General features: G+C 42.2%; 1 protein-coding gene across 1 annotated transcript in view; it reads right to left on the bottom strand.

Moving 5' to 3' along the window:
- Positions 1-24,003, bottom strand: part of DNAH11 (dynein axonemal heavy chain 11) — a 324,415-nt gene that overhangs the window by 123,163 nt on the left and 177,249 nt on the right. Inside the window, exons 48-54 of the mRNA XM_044246194.1 lie at positions 23,310-23,412; positions 21,690-21,929; positions 19,815-19,976; positions 19,357-19,550; positions 15,966-16,128; positions 14,615-14,738; positions 14,020-14,162 (exon numbers count right to left, since the gene is read on the bottom strand). Coding sequence (XP_044102129.1) covers positions 14,020-14,162; positions 14,615-14,738; positions 15,966-16,128; positions 19,357-19,550; positions 19,815-19,976; positions 21,690-21,929; positions 23,310-23,412 — 1,129 coding nt within the window. The remainder of the gene's footprint in view (positions 1-14,019; positions 14,163-14,614; positions 14,739-15,965; positions 16,129-19,356; positions 19,551-19,814; positions 19,977-21,689; positions 21,930-23,309; positions 23,413-24,003) is intronic.

Here is a 24,003-nt window from a genome sequence, read left to right as displayed (position 1 = left end):
CTGGGTGGCTCAGTTGGTTAAGTCGCTGCCTGCGGCTCAGGTCATGATCTCGGGGTCCTGGGATCGAGCCCCGCATCGGGCTCTCAGCTCAGCAGGGAGCCTGCTTCCTCCTCTCTCTCTGCATATTTGTGATCTCTCTCTCTGTCAAATAAATTTTAAAAAAAAAGAAGAAACAACAGGTGTTCACGAGTATGTGGAGAGGGCAATCTTTCACACTGCTGGTGGGAATGCAAACGGGGAAAAGACACTCTGGAAAACAGTATGGAGATTCCTTAGAAAGTTAAAAATAGAACTACCCTATGACTCAATAATCACACTACTGGTATTTACCCAAAGGATACAAAAAAAAGATTTGAAGGGATACATACACCCTCATGTTTACAGCAGCATTATCGACAACATCCAAATAGAAATAGCCCAAGTGTCCATTAACTGCTGAATGGGTAAAGAAAATGTGATATACATGTACGCATGCACGCACACACACACACCCTGGAATATTACTCAGCCATAGAAAAGAATGAAATCTTGCCATTTGCAATGACATGGATGGAGCTAGAGCATATAACGCTAAGTGAAATAAGTCCAACAGAGAAAGACAAATATATGATTTCATTCAAAGGTAGAATTTAAGAAACAAAGCAAATGAGTGAAGGAGAAAAAAAAGGGAACAAAGCAAGAAACAGACTCTTAACTGGAGAAGTGATGGTTACCCAAGGGGAGGTAGTGGGGGAAATGGGTTAAATAGGTGATGGGGGTTAAGGAGGGCATTTATTATCCTGATCACCAGGTGTTGATGTATGGAAGCACTGAATCATTATACTGTACACTGGAAACTATTACTACACTGGATGTTAACTAGAATTTAAATTAAAAAAATGTTAAAAAACAAACAGAAAACAACAAAAGGTTTGAGGTGTTATCTCATTGTGGTTTTGATTTGCATCTCTTGATTATGAGTAATGTTGAGTACCTTTTCACACATGTGTTGGCCATCTGTGTACCTTCTTTGAAATAAGGAGTATTCAGGTTCTTTGACCATTTTTCAATTGGGCTATTTGGTTTCTTGCTATTGAGTTTTACGAGGTCCTTGTATATTTTGGATATTAACCTCCTACTGAATGTGTAGTTGGCAAATATCTTCTTCCATTCATTAGGTTGCCTTTTCATTTTGCTGATGGTTTCCTCTGATGAAGAGAAGCTTTTTAATTCGGGGGAATGGAATGGCTCAGTTGGATAAGCCTCTGCCTTCCGCTCAGGTAATGATCCCAAGGTCCTGTGATTGAAGTCGACATGGTACTCCACACTCAGTGTGGAGTCTGCTTCCCCCGCTCCTTCTGCTTCTCCCCCTGCTCAAGCTTTCTCTCTCTCTCAGATAAATACAATCTTTTTTTTTTTTTTAAAGAAACTTTTTAGTTTGATACAGTTCTACTTGCTTATTTTTGTTGCCTTTGCTTTTGGTGTCAAATCTAAAAAATCACCACCAAGACCTCCTGCGAAGGAGACTGCCCCCTATGTTTTCTTCTAGTAGTTATAGATTGTCTTACATTCAAGTCTTCTTTCTATTTGGGTTGATTTTTGTTATGTTTAAGATAGTGGCCCAGCATGTCGCCGCCCAATTTCCCAACACCATTTACTAAAAAGACAATTCTTTTCTCACTGTATAGTTTTGGCTTCTTTGTCAAATATTAATTAGCCATAGAAGTATGGGCTTATTTCTGGGTTCTCTGTTCTGCCCCACTGATACATGTGTCTGTTTTTATGCCCATACCATACTGTTTTGATTATCATGGTTTTATAATGTAGCTTGAAATCAGGGAATATGATGCCTCCAGCTTTGCTCTTTCTCAAGACTGCTTTAACTAGGTGAGATCTTTTTTGGTTCCACCAAAATTTTAGGATTTTCATTTCTATTTCTGAAAATAATACACGGGAATCATGGTAAAGACGCAATGAATCTGTAGATCATTTTGGATAATATTGATACTTTAACAATATTAATAGTTCCAATCCACAAGCATAGGATATTTTTCAGTTTCTGTCTTCAATTTCTTGCTATATCATCTTAGTTTTTAGTGCAGAGATCTTTCATCCCCTTAAATTTGTCCCTGCTTTTAAAATTCCACTGTAAATAACATTGCCTTAAATTTCTCTGATAGTTCATTATAAGTGTACTGCAAAGAAAATTTTTTTGTGTTGATTTAGTATCCTGAACATTGCTGATTTCATTTATTAGTTCTAACAGTTATTTTGGTCAAGTCTTTAGAGTTTTCCATAAATCATGTCATCTACAAGTAGAGACATATTTTTTCTTTTCTGATTTGGATGCCTTTCATTTCTTTTTCTTACCTAACCATTCTGATTGAGACTTCTAGTACTAGTACTGTGATGAATAAAAGTGGTGAGAGTAGGTAGGTAACCTTGCCTTGTTCCAGATCTTAGAGGAAAAACTGTCAGTTTTCCACTGTTCACTATGGTGTTGGCTGTGTGCTTGTCTTATATGGCCTTAATTACACTGAGGTATGTTCTGAGTTTGAGTTTGTTGTCTGAGGTGTATTCTCGGTTTGTTGAGTTTTCATCATAAATGAATGTTCTGTTTTCTCAAATGCTTTTTCTATATCTATTGAGATGATAAGATTTTTATCCTTCGTTTCGTTAATATGGTGCATCATGTGGATTGGTTTGTCGATGTTGAGCCATCCTCGAATCCCTGGAATAAATCCCACTTCGTTATGGGGTAGGGTTGCTTTAATATACTATTAAGTTCAGTTTGTTCCTAGTTTGTTGAGGATTTTCTTATCTTTCTATCAAGGATATTAGCCTTGGTAATTTCTTTTCTGGTGACATCCTTGTCTGCTTTGGTAGGAGGGTAATGTTGGCCTTGTAAAATGTTTCTACCTCTTCAATTGTTTGGAAGAATTTGAGGAGGATTAATATTCATTCTAATTTAAGTATTTGATAGACTTCACCAGTGAGAACCATCTGGTCCTGTATAACTTACTTTTGAAATAACTTCACCCTTGTATGACAGGCATGTAAATTCTCATTTTATATTTTAGGAGGCCACTGGTTAGAATCTGAAGTACCAAGAGAAACCGCAGAGGCCAGGGAGGCTTCACCAGCACTTCCCATTTCTAATGGAAACCCACACATGCAGAGTCAGCTATCTGAGCTCTTAGCTAGCCTCTTTCATCAACATAAATGATTGATTTAGTTGGCACCATGAACACCGGATCTGACTTTTTTGTTGATGAAAGGAAGAGTGTTCCAGATATCTGAGGAAAATGGAAATGTTATACTTCCACCTCCACTGCTGTATAAACCAAAGAGGAAAGTCTAGATATCGAAGTATCCTCACAATTACACCCTTGGCTTTTTAGACTTGGATTTTGACCAGTCCTGTGGAAAACAGCTTATAGAAAAATTGTTTTTATGTGATTCCAGTGAGAAAATCAGCTGGATCCTACCATGAGAATATTGCCACCACTGCCCCAAAGGATCCTCCCAGTAAGAGTTATTCAGTTTCCTACAAGAACAGAGCTAAGACTTCAGTAAGCTCACAGAGCTGGTTTTGAACCTTTAAGAACCATTTTAAGTTAGGTGCTACACACAAACTCTGTGTGCCTGAGTTCGGTCTGAGCCTTCCTCTCCTTGAGACACTCCTGAGTTGGGATACTGGGGCACAAGAACTCCCCGACTCCGGAACAGGTGCCATCTACCTGTAAGTACTGAAGATCATTGAAACATACACCTCCTCCCAAATAATCCCCGACAACTGCGGATAACCAAATTGGCTTAAGTTAGCTCCTAGCAGTTGACTCAGAGAAAAGTCTACTAAGAAAATAAAGTTAAAGATGCCTCAGACAGCTGTGCTCTCTTCTAAAAGCAAATTCTCACAAGTAAGAAGCAAACCCTGAAATCACCATCTACGTACTTCTACAGCTCTAATATTTGGATGTCAGCATCTTGCTTTTGGAATCCACACCATAGAATTTTCTACCCTTTTTCTCCCCTAACACAGGTATTAGGACTCATTTGCAATAACCCATTTTTCATTGTGCTTTGTAATATGTTTCAATTTCTTTTGGGTAAGATTCCATTGTAAGTACATATTTATTTGTATATCACTAACAGGACTCAGTCCATTTCCTCTTGTAATGGAAATTTGAATTCCTACTGTCACTCTGTATTTTTTTCCAGTTGATATATTCTCAGATAGAAGTAACCCTCCCACATATTTACTTCAGAAGCTTCTGTCCATAACTTAGGTTTGCATTTATCCTCTAAAGTCTAAGTATTTTTCAAGAGTGATAAGATCTGAGTCTTCTAGAGAGAACTCTCTTAGGAAGTTTAGCAGAAAAACTCTTCCCTTGTTTGACTGTTTTAGTATCATTTTATCAGCCTTTTAATTTCCCTTATCAACCACCATCCAATAACCTTTTAATTTCAGTTATTTTCATGAACTCCAACAGCACCTTCAACATATACACATTCAATACATTTTTATATTTTATTTTCTTTTTAGGTAACACACAAAGACTAATTCACACAACCTTTTACTTATGTCTATTGATCAGTACTAATTTTTCTAAGAGATAGTATTTTACATTGGGGAGTTTTTGTTTGTTTTTTAGAAGGGAGGAAGAGGCAGAGGCAGAAGCAGGGAGAAAATCTTAAGCAGGCTCCATGCCCAGTTGGGACTTGATCTCACGACTCTGAGACTGTGACCGGAGCCGAAATCAAGAACCGGTTGCCCAATTGACTGAGCCACCCAGGCACCCCTACACCGGGGAGTTTTCTTTCTTTCTTTCTTTTCTTTCTTTCTTCTTCTTTTTTTTTTTTTAAATCAAAACTCTTCAATTCATAAAGAAACTGTATGTCTAATCCTAAAAGAGAGCCAGAAGCAAGTCCATTCCTGGGGAGTAGAGACAGTAGGAGTTCTGTTCCCCACGAGGTACCCCCTACTATAGGTTCCTGTCTACAGGGGGAATGTATTCCCTGGTCTCAGCTGCCTGCTTAATGCCAGTGACTCAAGTACCCCCATACTACTTTCCAGGCCGGTCTGCAGCTCCGTACACTTGTATAACAGTGTCCTGTTTTTATTTTCTCAAACAGCTATTTGATGCCTAACGATCTACCCAAGAGGCCCAGAGCTGAACCATGGGATGCAAAGTTTTTGGTCTGTGATCTGCGCTGCTCTGCTAGCGGTCGATATTTCTGCTGGCAAGAGCTGGTAAGGCCACATGCATGTGCACGTACGAGCACGAGCCCCATACCGTGCTGGAAGACCCCACACCCAACTGGAAGCAGAGTGTGAAAAACATGGACCATGCTCCTTGGAATGCAAAGTTTATTCAATTGAAATGGATAAATCCTTTAGTCTTGGAGTAAGCCCTTCACTTTTGGTGTTAAAAATTTCTTTTATAATATAAAATAAGGGAGATGATATCTATGAGAACAGACATCTTAGAGATTCTTCCCAATCCTTTTTCCACCACATTGAGACCTTTCTCGTCCGGTCTTTTGTTATCCCATATACCCCTTCCTTCTCATACAGAGAGGTGTGAATGTATACTCAGTTTGTGTGATTTGGAGGTTCAGGCTGGTCTTTCCAACAATGCAATGGGCAGGGGCTGGCTCCTGCTTACTATCCTATGCCCAGGGACCAGCCCACCACAGGCAATCAGCAAATACTTGCTGAGGCCCGGCGGACAGATCAAGGAGTCAACAGACGGCAAGGTGAAATATTCTTCAGAGCAAGACGAAATTTTGACATCTGCATCCTAATTAGCTCTGAACCAGCCCCTGGACCACTTCTCTTTTCACAGGTCACAACTTCCTCATCTAAGCCATGGGTGGTGGTCAAAGATGGCTTTAAACTCCATCTCTGGTCCCACCCTCTTCTCCAGACTCCCATGGCTATGTTCAACTAAATCCTGTTCGTCTCTATTTGAATGCATAATGGGCATCTTAAGTTAACTTTAGGCAGAACTTTTTATTTATCCTCATCCACCAAACAAATATAAGGCACACCTCCCCTCAGGTTCCCTATTTCAATAAATGATATGTCCTTTATCCTGTTTATTCAGGCCAAAGACCCTGAAATCATCCCTGACTCTTTTCTTTGGCCCTACCTCCAAAAAACAAAAATGTTTTGCTGTTTTATGAAATTTCAAGAGCAGTGAACCTCAGATACAAAATACAAGATCATGCCTTTCGTCTCTCTGATGTTCTTTCCATTCCTTTTATGTAAATAATATCAAAAAATGCAAAGGGAGGAGCTAGGGTACTATGTTCAGAGAGGTGTGGTCCTGATCAGCAAAACACTATCAGAAGGGCAAAGCCTGACAGGGCCTGGGATTGGGACTGGACGAGCTGTCCATGAGAGTGGGTACTGTCTGCCAGCAACTCGAGTATGAGGATGAAGGGCAGGAGGGATGGAAGACAGCACTCCTCCATGATAAAGCCATACTGGGTGGTCATCCACATGAAGGAAAGGAAGCTGGGGTCTTTGCCTGTTAACCCATGAAGATCTAGGACATTAGACTTGACCACCATGCAAGGGTAAGAGGGTTTTGCAACATCTGATTTTCTGTCTGAGAAGAAGGAAGAGGGAGAAAGAACGCAAGCCAGAATAGTAAGGAAAGCTCAACTAGGGCCTGAGGAAGAATATTATGAAAACAAGAAAAATTTTAAAAAACATCCAGTAGATTTAAAGGAAGGTAATTCCACTGAGGTATCTAAGAACCTAAAAAAGAAAACTTACCTTCACACTCTCAAAAGGCTAGAAGAAATGTTATAAAAACCCCATAATAAGGAAACAGTCCAAGACTTAGGAGAAAAAAAATAAAACAAGGGGATTTATGAAAGGACATATATGATAAAGTAGAACAGCTCTTCCTAAAAATATAAAAAATATCTTAGGCCTATATATAATCCAATATAACAATAGAAATCTTAATGATGGAAAGCTATAGGCATTCCCATTAAAATAAAAAATAAAACAGAGATGCTGTTTTATTTGGTACTAAATTTGATATGCAAAAATTATGGCTATTTTAATACACAGAAAATTAATTTTTAGAAAGGAAGAGTAAAAAAAATTCAAAGATTATGTAACTACCTACTCAGCAAACTCTGAAGTACAAAATGCAAAACCTACTGGAGTGTTCAATGGCCTTGCTGGTAAAACAAACAAACATCTATCCATCCCTCTCTCCCTCCATCCAATGGCACTCTTATTGTCCACCATGACCTGTGAGAAAATTTGGCAAAAATAATGTAAAATATTGAGAAAGAACTTCAGAAATGTGTAAAACATAAGAAGATAGCTAGCCGCTTTACTGAAGGTCAGTGAAGACATTCTGACCAAATGACAAGAGGTGCCACATTCCTGGAGAAGATCATCTGTTATAAAGGTATTTATTCCTCTCATATTCATTAACAAATCATGGACAATTCTCATAAATTCCTAACGAGATGAGTGGAGCTTCACAAAATGATTCTAAAGTTCAGACTGAGTAAAAAAGGCTAAGGACACTCATAAAAAGAGAATATTCATAATTTACACTGTCGAGGAACAAAACTTAAGTTTTAAGTTATTAATAAAGCAGTATGGAAACATTTGATATTGTAGATACATGCATCCCCTTCAGTTTAGTCTATGTATTCTCATAGGATTTGAAAAAAAATTTTTTAATGTGAGAGAGAGTGGGAGAGAGCCCGTGTGCTAGCGTGGGTAGAGGGTTAGGGCTGAAGGAGAGAGAGAATTTCAAGTGGGCTGCACACTCAGCTTGGAGCCCAACATGGGGCTTGATCCCATGACCCTGATGGCATGACCCGACCCCAAATCAAGACATTTAACCTACTGAGCCACCCAGGTGCCCCTCACAGGATATTTTTTAATGTTAAGTTGATTCCATAGTTCATCTAGTAAAGGTAGTAGCTAAGTAAATGTGGACAAGGAGGAAGATATTATTCTACTAGATTCCAGAATATAATTACAAAGGTACAATAAGAAAAGCAGTATGGTGCGGGCTGAGATGAACAGATTTATAAACATTAAGAGTCAAAAAATAGAATACCATATATTTAGACATTTAGTTTATAATTATGAGACGGGGAGCATTTCAAATCAGTGGTGAAATATTATATAATAAATGGTGTTTGGAGAATAGAAAAGTCACCTTGTACTATACACCACAACCCAGAGCTAACCAAAGTATTTCAAGTTTATTTAAGTTAATTTAAATCGAATTCAGAATAATATTTTCAATAACCATGAAGTATAGAAATGTTTCCTTAAAAAAATGTGTATGTGTAAGACATAAAATCCATGGAAGAAAAAATAGATATTGTTTGGTAATATAAATATAAAAAAGAAGTCATTGTCGTCACAGTTAGCATTGTGATGAACTTTGACAAACACTGGCAACATGTAAAGTAGACAAGAACATTATGGGCACAGGAATATTATCCAGATATACAGAGTTCCTATAAATCAACAAAAACTGTAATGAACCAGTAGGAAATTTGGTAAAGGGTATACATGAATAAAGGTGTTCTACAAGTAGGTAACTAGAATAAAGTACATGGGAGTGAAATATTTCACTCCCATGTACTTCACCAAATTCTTGGAATCGTTTCATTTTTTGGCCCTCTACCCCCACCCTGGGGGAGGCTTCTAATAAAAAGGCCAAGAGAAGTATGAAGAAAAATGTGAGAGATGTGGAAATACACTTCAGTTTGGAATATATACTTGCATTTATATACCTACAGAAAACTGGAAAGAGATATACTAATACAATTTTGGTAGTTACCTCCAGGCAATATAATTAAAGCCTAATTTCTTTTCTTCATATGGTTCTATATTTTTAAATTCTCTACAATGAACACATATATCTTACATCATCAGAAAGCATGCTTTCATTCTCTAAAATTACAAAATCGTATGAGTATGTATGTATACCAGCACACACACACACATGCTCCCTCAGTAGACATAGACATAACAAGACAGATGGGTATCTGTCTCCAGCAATCACAGGCTACTATATACATTAAGTGTTCCTTTCCCCATGGCATCAGATGGCCAAGAAAGGAAGGCAAGAAAGAAAAGTTCTTGGGTTAACTACGTATACAAACGTGAAGGAGAGAAGGCATTTGGCATTTATTCATTGGTTTATTTCAGGCAATCCAAGGGCTCACATCTGATCATTAATGGGAACTGCTCTGTGGGATTCAGAGGTCACATTTTCATGCCAACAGGTTCTTACTGGCCTTGCATTCCAAATGGGATGTGGCTTTGGGTGGTGAGCATGGGTAATGGGGTGGCAACTACACTTCATTGAGCTCGACCTGCCAGGTGTGCTCACCAACCCCATAATGCATTTAGCTTCCCATGTTGCCCAGCTAGGAACATATGCAAGGGAAGGATCCACTCATCAGGAATTCGGAGTCCTTAGTACACACTGCTGAGTATCACAGTATATGAAACGAACACAGAGCAAGCCAGAATTCTTTAAAAACCCAGAGATGTGAGGGTAATATTCATGTATTGAAGAGAAAGATGTCGCCATTTTCTAGCAAAGAGATGACCCACTTTTATGTCATGGTGTTTCTCCCTCAGGGTAAGATGCTGACTACCACCCCTTCTTATGACGCAGCAACCTGAATGACAAGGCCAAGAAGGATGGGGACTGTTTGAGGGAGATGTCCTACCTCTCCTTAGCAGGAAACAAGCAAAAACAATACAAAACCCCAAAAACCTCTCTTACTCATTTTAGTAGAAAAGAGATTATTCAGTCAGTAATCCTGTGACAAGGTGGGGAAAATGATCCATATTGAAGCCCAAAATAAAGTCTAGCGTATACAGACGTAAATACTGCAAAGGGGCCTCAGAAATGAGATGAACTTAAAACTGGTCCCAGCTTTGGGAAGGCTTCCTGGACTGAAGTCAAAAAAAGTGGGTGAGAGGAAAGACTGATGGATTTACTTATCTTTTAAAGATTTATTTATTTGAGAGAGAGAGAGAGGGAACGCAAGTAGGGGGTGAGGCAGAGCGAGAGAATGTCAAACAGACTCCCTGCTGAGTGCAGAGCTCCATCCCAGGATCCTGAGATCCTGACCTGAACAGAAACCAAGAGTCGGACACTTAACCAATGGAGACACCCAGACATCCCAAGACTGAGGGGCTTCAAACAGTACAAAAATGTAAAATTTCTGTACATCCATCTGTACTGCATGAATATTAGTAAGTTCTGGGAGCAAAACCATATAATTATCTCAATAGATGCTGAAAAGGAATTAACAGATACTTTCCTTGACAAGATATAGCCAATGCATAAGACCTAATAGTGAAATATCAGAAACATCCTTATTAATGTAAAAATGAAGACAAAATTTCCATGACCATAATTATTTAATGTTCAGTAGATTTACCAATGCAATGAGGGAGGAAAGTAGATAAATAGAATATTAAAAAAGACAAAATATTACCTGTAGGCTATGTGATAGCAACCAACTAACAGAAACTACCAGGGAGGCTGGTTATAAACGTAGTGGGTTTAAAATTAAAAATCAATAGCTCTCCTATATACAAAAAAATACACCATCAGAAAACCTTATGAAAGAAACTTTCTTTCTGGAGAAAACTTTATATAATGAAGATTAAGTTCTCCCAAATATAAAATAAGTCATCAGCATAATTTCAATCAAAATTAAAATGGAATGTATTTAGAATTGGAAAAAAATGACCCTGATATTTTTCTAGATGTGTAGACATGTGAGAACAAAGAAAAACTAGACAAGAACAGTGGGATATTTAATATAAGAATGTGTAATAAAACCTTAATAATTTACACAGTACAAGGCTGGGACTGGTAGTACACAGACTTAACAAGAAAACAGAGGATCTAGAAATAGACCAGGTAGGACGTATAATAAAAGTTTATTACTCTAAATCAGTACATAAGAAAACATGGTGTTAAGATGAAAAGTCACTATTTTGGAAAAAAAATAACCTGAAACCTCTCTACTCCCTCCATACCATATATGATAATAGATATATTCTAGATGTCGTCAAGTTTTCAACGTAAAGCACAGAGGTACTGGTATGATGGGTTCTGTGGCTATCTCAAAAACATTTCTAATTTTATTCATAAAGATCATGTGATGAGATCAGCAAATCCACTTCCTCTGACTCCCTGGGAGGCAGAGGTGGCAGGTGATACACAGGGCCACTATGAGGTCAGCTTAGGGTCTGCAGAGGAAGCCTTGGTTTCCTACCAGAGCCCCCCAAGGTTGCCCACCCCCTCCTTCCTGCGAACACAGACCCCACTGCGTGTGTGTGGCACTCACGGGGCAGGCAGCACCGGGAAGAGCACCGGCAGAAGGAGCAGACCAGAAAGCACGGGTCTTTCAATTGTTGATATTTTATCTGCTGCCCAGTTGAGTTCTAAATGCTGCTATAGTGACGAGTTTTATCATCCTGGAGAGGAAGACTCTGCTAAGAATTCACAAATCCCTCTAAATCCGTAAAGGAAAACACTGATCCAACTAATAAAAAACTTTAAGTTATAAACAAATTCGAACCATATATACACTTAAAAGATAAATGATGACAGGCAAAATACACGTAGCACATATGTTAAGATGAACTGCATGGTGTACAGTGAACTCTGATAAACAAAACCATGTGTAAGTCAATGCAAAAGTGGCCCTTTGGAGCTGAGCCTCCCAAGTTCCTCAGTGTCCTGCCTGTAGTCCCACACTCACAAGCCTACCCTGATTCAACAAGAGAGGACTGAGACCCTGCCTGTGAGTAAGAAGCACGCCGAAGAACTGTCAGACGCATTTTAAAACCACTACTGGCTACATCTATTGAACCTAGCAATACCCTTCCTAGGAATTTATCCCACAAGAAGCAAGTGAAGGTGTGTATAAAAGACATTGTAAAGGGCGCTTACTTTAGCTCCCCCCCCGCAAAGTGACAGAGAGTGTGAGATTGAGCAGATGGGTAGGAGCAGAGGGAGAGAGAGAATCCCAAAGCAGGCTCCACACCCGCTGGGAGCCTGACACGGGGCTTGACCTCACGACCCTGAGGTCATGACCTGAGCTGAAATCAAGAGTCAATGCTTAACTGACTGAGCCACCCAGGCAGCCTTGCATTATTTCAAACAATAGCTCTCAAAATTTCAGCAGGCCTCAGCATTGCCTGGAGGGCTCACTACAACGTACATTGTGCATGCCGTGCAGAGTTTCTGATTCCACAGGTCAGGGGTGGGACTGCAGGACCCGCATTTTTAATACATTTTTTTAAAAGATTTTATTTATTTATTTGACAGAGAGAGAGATCACAAGCAGGCAAAGCAGCAGGCAGAGAGAGAGGGAGAAGCTGAGCAGAGAGCCCGATGCAGGACTCAATCCCAGGACCCTGAGACCATGCAGAGGCTTAATCCACTGAGTCACCTAGGCACCCCAAGACCTGCATTTTATTTTTATTTTTATTATTTTTTTAAGTAGAATGGTTTTTTGGTTTTTTTTTAGATTTTATTTATTCATTTGACAGACAGAGATCACAAGTAGGCAGAGAGGCAGGCAGAGAGAGAGGAAGGGAAGCAGGCTCCCTGCTGAGCAGAGAGCCCGATGCGGGGCTTGATCCCAGAACCCTGAGATCATGACCTGAACTGAAAGCAGAGGCTTTAACCCACTGAGCCACCCAGGCGCCCCAAGACCTGCATTTTAAAAACAGTTTCTAGGTGATGTTGATTTTGTTGCGCTGAGGAACAGACCTCGATAGTCAGTGATGTAGAACATTACCATCTCATGTTCTTTTATTGTACTTGTTTTTGTATTTCATAAAGACAATGTGATCTAAATGTACCGCCCCGGAACAGGGAGAAAACTCTGGCCTTGTTACGACCCGGCGAAAGTATTCTTAGTAACATGTTGATGGGGATAAAACTCTTTGGGCAACTGAACCATAAATTCTGATCTCACATCAGCCCAGAACTGCTCAGGAAGATTAATGTGGAATTTAAGAATAGAGCAGCCGAGCAGCTTACCAACACTCCTACCTCCAGGGAGGTGTATTCCCGGCTAACATGCTGCCCCATCCTCTTTTCCTGGGGGCTCCAGGCTCCCCTGCGGCCTGGGCTTGATGGACCCAGAATACTAGAAGTAGCAGTGAAGGGGAAATTTGTCTAAGTTACTACCCATTTCTATACCAGGAAGCCGGATTTTGCCTTCAGTTGGCTTCCTGCCGGGAGGTGAGAGGCGCTTCTAGTATTTGGTTACATTATAGCCCTGAGCGCTCCACTGACGTACCAAGTCATCTGGAGGGAAGAACTTCCAGCCTCCAGCATCTGGCTTGCCTTAAAGTTCTGACATAACTCAGGTCTGTAATTTAAACCTCTTCCGCCGCACCCTTCATGATTTTCAGCGCCCTGCTCATCCTAATTTACTTTCCAGCCTGATCTCCCTCCTTCCCCCTGTGTTGCAGTCATTGGGACCCATCTTGGGTTTCTCTGAAGGCATCCTGTCCAGTCCAACCTTCCTCATACATAAATGCCATTTTCTCTCCCTGAAGGTTCCTCCCCACCCACTGCTTCTCCGTGGATTCCGGCCCATGCCTGATGCAGGCAGAACACCTCCTCCAGCAGAGCCCGGTGCAGAGAGGGATGCCGCCTGTAACCTGAGTCACTACCCCAACTGTCCTGCAGGATCATTGCTGGTGAGGGCCCTTCCCTGCAGGAGCAGCGTCAGCTCCTCCTGGACAGAGACCACGTCCAGCTCGAGTGAGCGCTGCGCTGTCTGCTTGGACCCATGTTTTGCAGGTGCCCAGCATTACGGGACACTTCGGGAAGGTCTACTCCAGATGTGGGCACACGTGAAAAGGCAAATGTCCTTTTAAAACGAATGTCTGCAATTCAGACCCCTCATATGGATCCGGAAACAGAACCGTGTCATGATTCCAAGAACAGGTTTTAAATACTATGCAAGCAAACTAGGGTTTCTTACTTTGAGCTGTAGCTGCACCCTGGCCAGAAAGAATTTCCAGCAGTTTTCTCTGGAGTCCACCATGCCTAGACCACGAACTTCATTACGAATCCCAGAAATTATGTTGTCTGCATCTTCATCACTGAACAGATCAGGGATTTCTCCTGCCCCCAAAGGAATGAGGAAAATTACTGAGAGACATTCACAATTTGAATTTTAGATAGGACTTTTCGGTGCTTGGAATGTTTTATCATACAAAGTTCAATTTAAAGGATGAAGAATTGGGAACCAGAAAGGTGGTTTTTTTGTTTTGTTTTGTTTTGTTTCCATTTACGAGACACACCCCCCACTGAGGACAAGCTCTCCTGGACACACCCACCAAGCTTGTCCGTGTAGGAATAACATTTACTTCACTGAAGGCTCCTCTAAGGCACCTCACATCCATAAGCAAACTAAGAAAGCGATACACCTCAAATTAGTTAGGTTTATAGGTTTCTCCCCAAAGACTGCCCCAGCAAACATCTCAAAGACAAATTATCTCTCTTTAAAGTTCACTGCAACTGCAGATAATTTGTCACTGGGGAAGATCTTTCAAGGAATGTGTTGGTTTAATCACCTGATGCCAGCAAGTCATTAATCAGCACGAGGAAGCTCTCATCTAGAACCTGGGCATCTGTCAGCAGGAACACAGTGGACATGTTCTTGGCTCCAGTTCTGATGTACAAATTGGCAAGATCTACCTGTAAGGAAAGGAGGCCATCATTCACACGCTGTTCAAGTGCTGATGCGACGTGGGGAGGATGTGTGTGAGGGCTGGGAAGAGCTCAGTAACTCTAATGCGGGAGCTTTCCCTGTTCACACATCCTTCCCGCTCCGTGATCCCGCATGGGGGGCAAACAGCATGACATCACCTCCTTTTCTGGCATTTAGTGATGAGCGCCATGTTCGTGGCTTAATGAAGCATAGGGATGACAATGGGCGGCTGACGGACAGCTCCCTCCGAAGAGACTGAAAATGCGTTTGGTGACGTCCTTGCCGAGCAACGCAGTAAAAAGAAGACTCTGCTCATTTCCACAACTATTTCATTGAAAACGGTTTTATTATTTAGCTTTGTTTTATAATACTGAAAGCACGAGATTTGTTTTCTTTTTGGGTTGAAAAGTGGTAGCATTTCACCTACATTTCCCTTGCCACAAACTCTGAATACTATTGTATAAGTACTGTTGTGATGAAAAAGCCGACTTTTAAAAGCCCATGAGCGTTTCCTGAATAGATTCTCATCACGTTTTATTTTCGTGATTCATCTAAAGTGGACCTGTAAAGGTGGTATCTTTCTCTCCCCCTCCAACGTAGGGGAGTACTTACAGCGCGGGACAGCAGGCGTGGTCGATACAAAGGAAAAACTACATCTGTTGTAAGCAAGTATTTAAACTATTTTTTTTAAAAAAAAAGATATATTCATTTATTTGAGAGAGAGAGAGAGCACACAGGGAGGTGGGGAAGAGGGAGAGGCAGAGAGAAACCCAAGCAGACTTCACACTAAGAGCGGAGCCCAAGGTGGGGCTCAATCCCACCGCCCTGAGATCACAACCGGAGCTGAAACCAAGAATCAGACTCTCAACTCCCTGCACCACCCAGGTGCCCCCTGTTGTAAACAAGTATGCAATAAAATATTTTCCAAGCTGGGTCAATATTTAACATGCTTCTGATAACTTACAGTGGGGAGGTCTCCCAACTTTTTCTTTGCTTACAGGTTTATATACCTATAAACATTTACGAATTTCATGATTACTTTATTTACCATGAAGGAGAAACAGATAAATGTAACTAAATCCCCCCAAAAGTTTTCCCTCTTGGTTGGGGAAGCCTTGGCCCAATCTGGGAGTCGGAGCTGACGTGGGAACACTACCAGCTCTGGCTTTACCCACCGGGCAGGAGGAGGGAAGGGTTGCTCCCACTCTACTCACCCGAAGTTCTTGGATTCCAAAGCCTTCCGTCAGAGTGATCTGGAAGACGTCGAGGCCGCAGATGTAAGCCGCCAGCTGGGACAGGCTCTGCTTGCCGCTGCCGCCCACACCAATCAAGAGCGCGTGACCCTCAGGGGTCCGAAGGATTCGGCTGATGCGACACCTGCTCGGAGACAGCACGCCGGTGGGAGCAGAAGACTGAAGGGCCCGGGGGCTGCCTCGAGTTTTTGTTTGTTGGTTTGTTTACAGATTTTTGACACAAAATCTGAGTATTTATTTTATATCTTTAGTCCTCGTTCATCTGCTTCCCCATGAAGCAAAGAGGCCCCTCACACCGGATGCCTAAGCCGCTGTCCCTGTGGAAATCACTTCTGGGACTCTCACTGCATCCTACTGTCCATAGACAAGGCCCTTCTGCAAGGCTTCGAGGGTGACTAGCAAGAGAAACCCGAACTTTACCCGAACTTTAGGCAGCCTGTGCAGCGAACATCAAAGGGAGAATGTCTTCATGCCAGAAACTTCGGCTGCAGAATTACTTTGGAAAGACTGGATTTTTTTTAGGCCAATGAACATCTTACATGTGATTTACTTGATGCAGTTTTAGCACTTGCCTGTAGGATTCTTCCTTCCTTTGCACCAAAGCTTTGTCTGTCCTCGAGCCCTCCAGAAAATTTACTGAAACCTTCAGAATCCAGCATGGCCCACTAATCCCTTGTTCTGTTACTGAAGAGATTCTAAATGACTGAGCTACTGATATTATTGCTACATTTTATAGTTAGGAGTAAGTTGATCTTACCATCTTGGTTGAAGAAATAGGTCATAATTATGTTATAAATAATGAGAAAAGAAAACAACTGAAATAGAAGCATACAGATACCCAAATGGAACAAAGGAGACACCAGGCTATTAGGTTCAGGTTGCTTTCCTCAAGTGAATGTAAATTTCCGGCCTTGACTGATAGGCCTAGATGACTCTTCACAAAAGCGCTTTGTGAAAAAGCAAGGTTGGGGTCACTTACACCAGGACCCACATCTCAGCTGCAAACCATCAATAACTAGAGGTGGGTCATCATGAGAGCCAGAGCTGGTCCGTGAGGGGGACTTCCCATGACCACACAAGGAAACTACCTCAGGAAAGCCATAAAATACTATGAGGCAAATGAACCCCGAAGTTACCAGGCAGAGTTTTCCTTTGGATTTAATGGATGCTTTGAGGTTTGGGTCTCACCCGCTTCTCGAAGCAGCAACGTTCCTTTCTACAAGACTTCAAGGGCACATTCTGAGAGCACATCTCTAACCCTGAGTCAATCAGCTGAGAGCTCACGATCCTTGATCAAGGCAATGGCCTTCTGCTGAAGGCCCCTGAGAAGCCCATGAGGAAAGATCAGTGGGAAGACTCTTGCCCTTGGGGCCAACTCTTTCTCCCGCCCCATGACTTGCGTTCACAGTCAGTGTCCTAACCCAAGCAGGAGCAGGGTCACTAACACTTCAATCAGCACCACAGTCATAGATTCTAACTACAAGCTGTATGTGTGCCATCGGCGGACTGCTGCTGGAAAGGGATCGGTGAAGCAATCAATACTTAACATACTTCCGATAACTCACAGTGGGGAGGCCTCCCAACTTTTTCTTTGCCACTCATGAAAATGGAACTTTCTACCCTTCTGGTGTGTCTCTTCAAATTTCCTTCTTACCATACTTCCTCCTTTCTTGACTCATTTTTAACCATGATTTCATTATTTTAATCTTTGCCCAAATATCACTTGTGGGCAAGGCCAGCGCTGCTTTCCAAATATGGCATCTCCCCAAATTCACATATTAAAGTCCTAACCTCCAATACCTCTGAATATAAGCATATCTGGAAATAGGGTGACTGAGGAAGTACTTGGTGAAGACAAGACAGTATCATTCTGGAGTGTGGTGGGCCCCTTATCCACTACAACCCGTGTCCTGATAAACAGGAGAAATGTGGACCCAGGCACACACAGCGGGGGCAGGCCATGTGAGGGCAGGAGTTACGCTGCCCCACGCTGGCAGAGAATTCTGGAACAGATTCTTCCCAGTACCTGCAGAGGGAGCATGGCTCTCGGTCATCTCCTTTTCAGACTTCTTCCTCCACTGTGCAACAATAAATAGCTGTTTTTCTAAACCACCCATACGTGGTAGTTTGGTATGACAACTCCAGTAAACTAATACAGCTAGTGACGAATCATGGTGACAAAGAGAGGGACATGAGGACGCACCCAGCTGTCCACACAGCGGCAGCAACAACAGCCAGCTGCTGAGACTCTTCCACAAATGAAGTCATTCCCATGCCAACATCTGTTGAAAAGCTTCTCACCACACTTAAAATAAAATGGAATCTCCTTCCTCCGGTTACAGGGAAATACCATGTCAGTAAGACCTGTTCTGGCATTTCCATGCTTGTCGAATATGGCTCTCTACTTTTTCACCATTCTCCAGCCCTGATGACCCCCTTTTCTGTTTTTGAACATTCAGCCTTGGGGCCATATAAAATATGACCCTGCCTAGAATGTTCTTCCTCCAGATCTTTCCAGGCTTAGCTCCTGTTTACCATTTGATATTACCTCAAATGCCACCTCCTCATTGAGATACCCAGATCTTTTATGGGAATACCCATATTTATTTCTCAGAATCTATTTCTCAGCGAGACACATCACTTTCTGCCATCCTGCTTGCTTATGTCTTTATAAATGTTCATCGGCATCACTAAAATCTAAGCTCAGCTAGAGTAAGGACTAGACTATCTTGTTTGCTGTTGTATCATCAGTACATAGAACAATGTCTGACAGCAAGGGGGCTGTGGATGGTTGCAAGATCTGTGCACTGCACAAAGCGCCCAGTCTAGGAGATGAGACTGAGCCTTATCAGCCAAGCTCTACATCAGGATAGTGGCATCTGTCTCATTATCTGCCAAGAAAACATGCCCCCTTCTTTTTTAAATTTGTACCAGAGTAGCAAACTGGCTGGTACTCCTAAGCAAACCTGCTTAGCACTCAGTAGGCACTCAATAAACATGCTTCCTCAATGACCAGCAGTTTCAGTTCATCCTGTTTCTGTTGGGTAGGAACCTTATGGCTTTGAGGGAGTCACATGCCTTTCTCTTTCTCAATATTCTTACCTATCAGGGCTAGAGTGAAATAGAATAAATTTATGGCTGTGATGATGTTTCAGAAAATAGTGCACTGGCCTCAGACATGATTAAGATGAGGATGTAACTGAGAGAGACACTTGCGGTTTCATACTGTATGGCAAACAAGAGACAGGCGACGACCAGCTTGGAGTACTGAGTACGATCCGCAGAAGCACAATGACTGTGGAGACCTCGCCATTTTTACTCTGTGAAAAAGCATTATGACTTGTCAACTCACACATGCTGCATGGCGTCTTCAAAGAACACCAGGGGCATGACAGCATTCAGCTCATTGTAGCTGTCTAAGGCCTCCGTGAGCACCGTCTTCAGCACCTCCCAGTCCCTCACCGGCAGGTAGCACGGATCGGGGTCACTGTGAGCGAAGTGGCAATAGACGAGGGGTGGCTGAAGCAGCATGGGACTGTCTATACCCTGCAGAAGAAGGGAGACAAAGATCGGGTCATGTCAGCCATCCAGAGCGGTTCATCTGGAAGCACAGTGGCCCATCAGAGGAAGAACCTGCAGGTCAGTCTGAGTTGCTGGGCGGAACGTTCCCAAGTACAGACGGGGTACATTCTGGAATCCTGCCTGCTCTGGCAGGGTCAGCACGTGCACAGTTCCTTCACATCCTTAGCTGACTCTGCCCCAACGCCAGACTGCCCGACCAGAGTGACCGCTGACATCCCACACACTTACTTCAAAATATTTACAAGCCATTTCCAGCATTTTTTTCTGAAATAAATCACAGTCCTTTGGGTCTACCAGTTTGTCTCCATACACGCGAGAAGATTCGTGCAGCCACAGGCGGATTAAATCATTCGGACATTTTAAACATTCAGGGGAAGCAAATAAAATCCCCTACAAGACAAGAATGGGAAGAATTAAAAATTCGGAAACTGATGACATTCCACAATATTCTTTTCCTTTAACACTTTAACTGTACACTAAATTCAGCAACTTAAGTTAGAAGAAGTACTCTAAATAGAATTATTATAATAGTAGTTTTTACTCTCTGATAAGTAACATCTTAAAAACTGACTACCATTAGACCCAGGTTCAGAAAGTAGGTAAGACTGTATCTCACAAGCCACCAAGGAAATAAGTAGCTCATCGGAGGACTTGCATCTATCAAGTCTCCAACCGATGAAGTTTCCCAAATCGAAGTACAAAGAGCTAACATGAATGTTAGAGGATCAACATTTTTTAATCCTAAAACCCTTTGGTATCTGTCAATCTAACCCTTCCATTTAGCAGATGAAGAATATGAGACCAAAAGTGAACTGACTGAAATCACGTTTTGTGGGTAGATCCAGAACTAGCCCCCGAACCATTCTCACTCCCCACCCCCCGCCCACACAGAGGGTCAGTATCTCGGATTCATAGGGACCCACTCCTTCTGGAGAGAGTCAGCTGGCTCTGGACTCAGAGGAGAGCACAGCAAGGTGCAGGCGAGTAGTTACAAAGTTGCGAGTAGTTACAAAGTTTCATCAGCTGCTGGTGCCAGGAGTAGCTGCCAGAGGCCATGAACAAGCCTCTGATCCCTTATCACCTATTGCTTTCCTTCCCAAAATCAGCTTCGGGGTGTCTGGGGGGCTCAGTCAGTTAAGCATCAGACTCTTTCAGCTCGGGTCACGATCTCGGGGCCAGGAGATGGAGCCCCATGTCGGCCTCCGTGCTCAGCCCAGCATCTACTTGAGATTGGATTCTTCCTCTGCCCCTCCCCCTGCCTGCTCTCTCACGCTGATAAATAAATCATATATATTTTTTTAAATCGGCTTTTAAACAACACTGTAACGAGCAGAGTTGTTGCAGGGGTGCTAGAAACACAGCAATGAGAATGAGTGAGTGGTCCATGTTCTCAGGAACCTGCTGTCTGACACAGTGTTATGGTTTTAAGGCATTTGCAGTGATTTAGAAAAGAGGCTTACAAAAATATAAAGAAGCAAAAATCACCAAATCTAAAGAAGTCTCCTGAAATTCTCCACTACCTCTCTCACAAAGAACCTCAGGCCATAAATAGCCCTCCAACTGCTTTCACTGTAGAGGGTAGATCACACCAGTTCACTTTTTATTTTTTTAAAATTCTGGTTTCAATTCCCTCTTTGGAATTTCCTTTCTAAACAAATACAGAAACACTGTCCTTTTACCAGCTAAGTCCATTAAGAGTCAAGGTCAAGTCAAAACAACCTAATGGTGTAAGAAATGGTGATGTTTCTCTTGATGTATGTTTAAAAATGATATTGTATAAATAAGAAAAAATAACAAATGGTCCCCCTCCCTTGGCCCAAAAGGAGGCACTCTGATATTTACACAGAAAGGGAGTCAGACTCCTGCCCTTGCTTCTGCAGCTAAGTCTCTGCACAACCCGAGGGAACCCACTAGTCCCATCGGTAAAATGGGAATAAACCTGCCATACAGACTTCTCAGAGGAGTTTATGATGCAACATCCAAGAATATAGGCCACAGTACACAGCATCACCTTGAACTAAGTTCCATAACTGAACAACATTAATATTACCAGAATCATTCCTCCACCCAAGATGCCACCAAGAATCCAGAGCCACCAGGTACCTGGAAGACGTTTGATAGGTCTCTCAGATTAAAGAGGTAGTGGAATTTAACAGCTGTGGGTAAAAAGTTATGCGTCATCATCTGATGGAACCTGATTGTTGCCTGTATCAAAGAGGGCCCACTCCTGAGAACTGATGGGCCAAAGGCTTGCTGCTGAAAATGGAAGTTAAGAATTTGGCTATAGATGGTTTGCAGCGCCTCCAAAGATGGAAAGTTGAATGCAAACACAGTGAAATGTCTCTGAAAAACAAAAGAAATCTAAGAGTTACATATAATAGGGATTATAATGGTACCATTAGATTGCAAACAAACAAAAAAAGCTGCTCCCCCCTCCATTTTTTTGGTAATCCCTTCCTGTATTCCATGCTCCCTGCCCTGTTACAGTGGTACCTTCCTCTCCAACTCTGGGCCTGGCTATAGGATTGAGCCAACAGAATGGGGCGGAACTGACACCGCGCCAGTCACTGTCAGAAGCCTGTGTGTTTCCACTTGCTCCCTTAAGGCCCTACCTTCGCCATGAATTGTGCAAGCCTATTGATGAATGAGAGACCCAGGAAGCTGAGCCACCCTGTCCTTACCATTTTAGTCAAAGCCACCACACCTTGGCTGATGGAGAGTCACCCAGTGGACCCCCAGCTGATTCCAGATGAGGGAGTAAGCAACACTTACTGTCGTATAGTGTTGTTTTATGTATGTTACAGGTGGTGGGGGGTGTTGTTATTAAAAGGTTATATGCACATACAAAACATGCACGTTAATATTTTTATCAGCTTTATTCCTTATTCCAAGATGTGAAAATGAGCGAGGCATCCTTCAACAGGTGAATGGGTCAAAAAACTGGTACACAAATATGATGGATGTTATTACATAGTGGTTAAAAAAAAATGACCTATCAAGCAAAGAAAAGATATGGAGAAAGCTTAAATGTCTATTTAAGCCAAGTGAAATAAGCCAATCTGAAAGGACCTCATCCTATGGGATTTCAACTATGTGACATTCTGGAAAAGGCTAAACTATGGAGACAAGGAAAGGACCAGCTGGTAGACAGGGATTCCGGAGGGAGGGAGAGATGATCAGGAGGAGTCCAGGGGAGTTTCTGCACAGTGAAACTATTCAGTCTGCTATTTTCATGGCGATACTTGGCATTCTGCATTTGCCATAACCCACAGAATATACAACACAAAGAATGAACTCTCGTGTAAACTTTGGCCTTTGGTCAATAATAATGGATTGAAATTGGTTCATCAACTCTAATAAAGGCAGGACACTCATGCAAGATGCTCATAATAGGGTAGAGTGAGGTAGGAGGAGGGGGAGAGGGTATTATGGGAGGGAGAGGGTATTGTGGAAACTCTCTGCAGTCCTTTCAACTAAAACTGCTCAAACAGTCTGTAAACCTGTACCTGCTCTTTAAAAATGGTCTATTGGAAAAGGCAAAAGCTACTGAACATAATTAAAAGAAACAAAAACATAAATAAAATTAAATTAAAAAAAGCTTACGCACTTCACCAAAAGTCTGGTAGGAGCCCTAGTCTGTAGGAAAAGCATCAGGAATCACAGTCTACAATGTGTGAGGTTTTTCTTTGGGCCAGTTAGGAGCCGGCAGGACTCCACCCCTACCTGGAGTCGAGGATTGATTGTGGAGCTGCCCACCATCAGATTCATGCAGGCAACATACTGACAGCTGTGGACTTCTCGAAGCATCACCTTCTGTCTGTCGTACCTGAAAGACAGCCAACAGGACTGTAGGCCCAAAACCTGAAGATGACAACACAACAACCTCCCCCCCCCGTTTATGCAGGACTTCCTCATACATATAATCATTCTGTGACGTTGGGCATATTAGCCTCAACTCAGAGACACAGACACCAAAGCTGAGGAAACAGAAGTCTTCACAGCTCCTCTGACTCCAGAATCAACACAGGGAGCTCAATCAATACGTGCTGCTCCTGCCTAGGGATTCCCATGGGACCCTGTTTCCGGCGAGGCTGGGGGCTCTCCCTCTAGGTAACGGAAGGAATGGACACAAAGCAACACCCAGACATTACCTAACAGTGACATCTCGCAGAGTGAGGTCAGGTGTTTAAGTACCTTAGTGCGAGTTAACAAATCTGTGAGTTCAATGCTTCAACTAGACAGTCATGTGTCTAAGACACTTTTCAATCCAATTTGTCCCAAGATACAGAGGGAACCTACTGCATTTATGATGATGAAAAGGGAATCTAAAGTGAAACCCAAAAGTTATCACAGAAAATCCTCCTCAAAAGAGGAAGAGATTGGGGTAATTTTCTTCTTCAGAACTCACCCATAAAAA

Source organism: Neovison vison, chromosome 4, assembly GCF_020171115.1.
Source record: "Neovison vison isolate M4711 chromosome 4, ASM_NN_V1, whole genome shotgun sequence".
NCBI lineage: Eukaryota > Metazoa > Chordata > Mammalia > Carnivora > Mustelidae > Neogale > Neogale vison.
The sequence above is the reverse complement of the archived record's forward strand: the minus strand, read 5'-3'. Positions and strand labels throughout refer to the sequence as shown.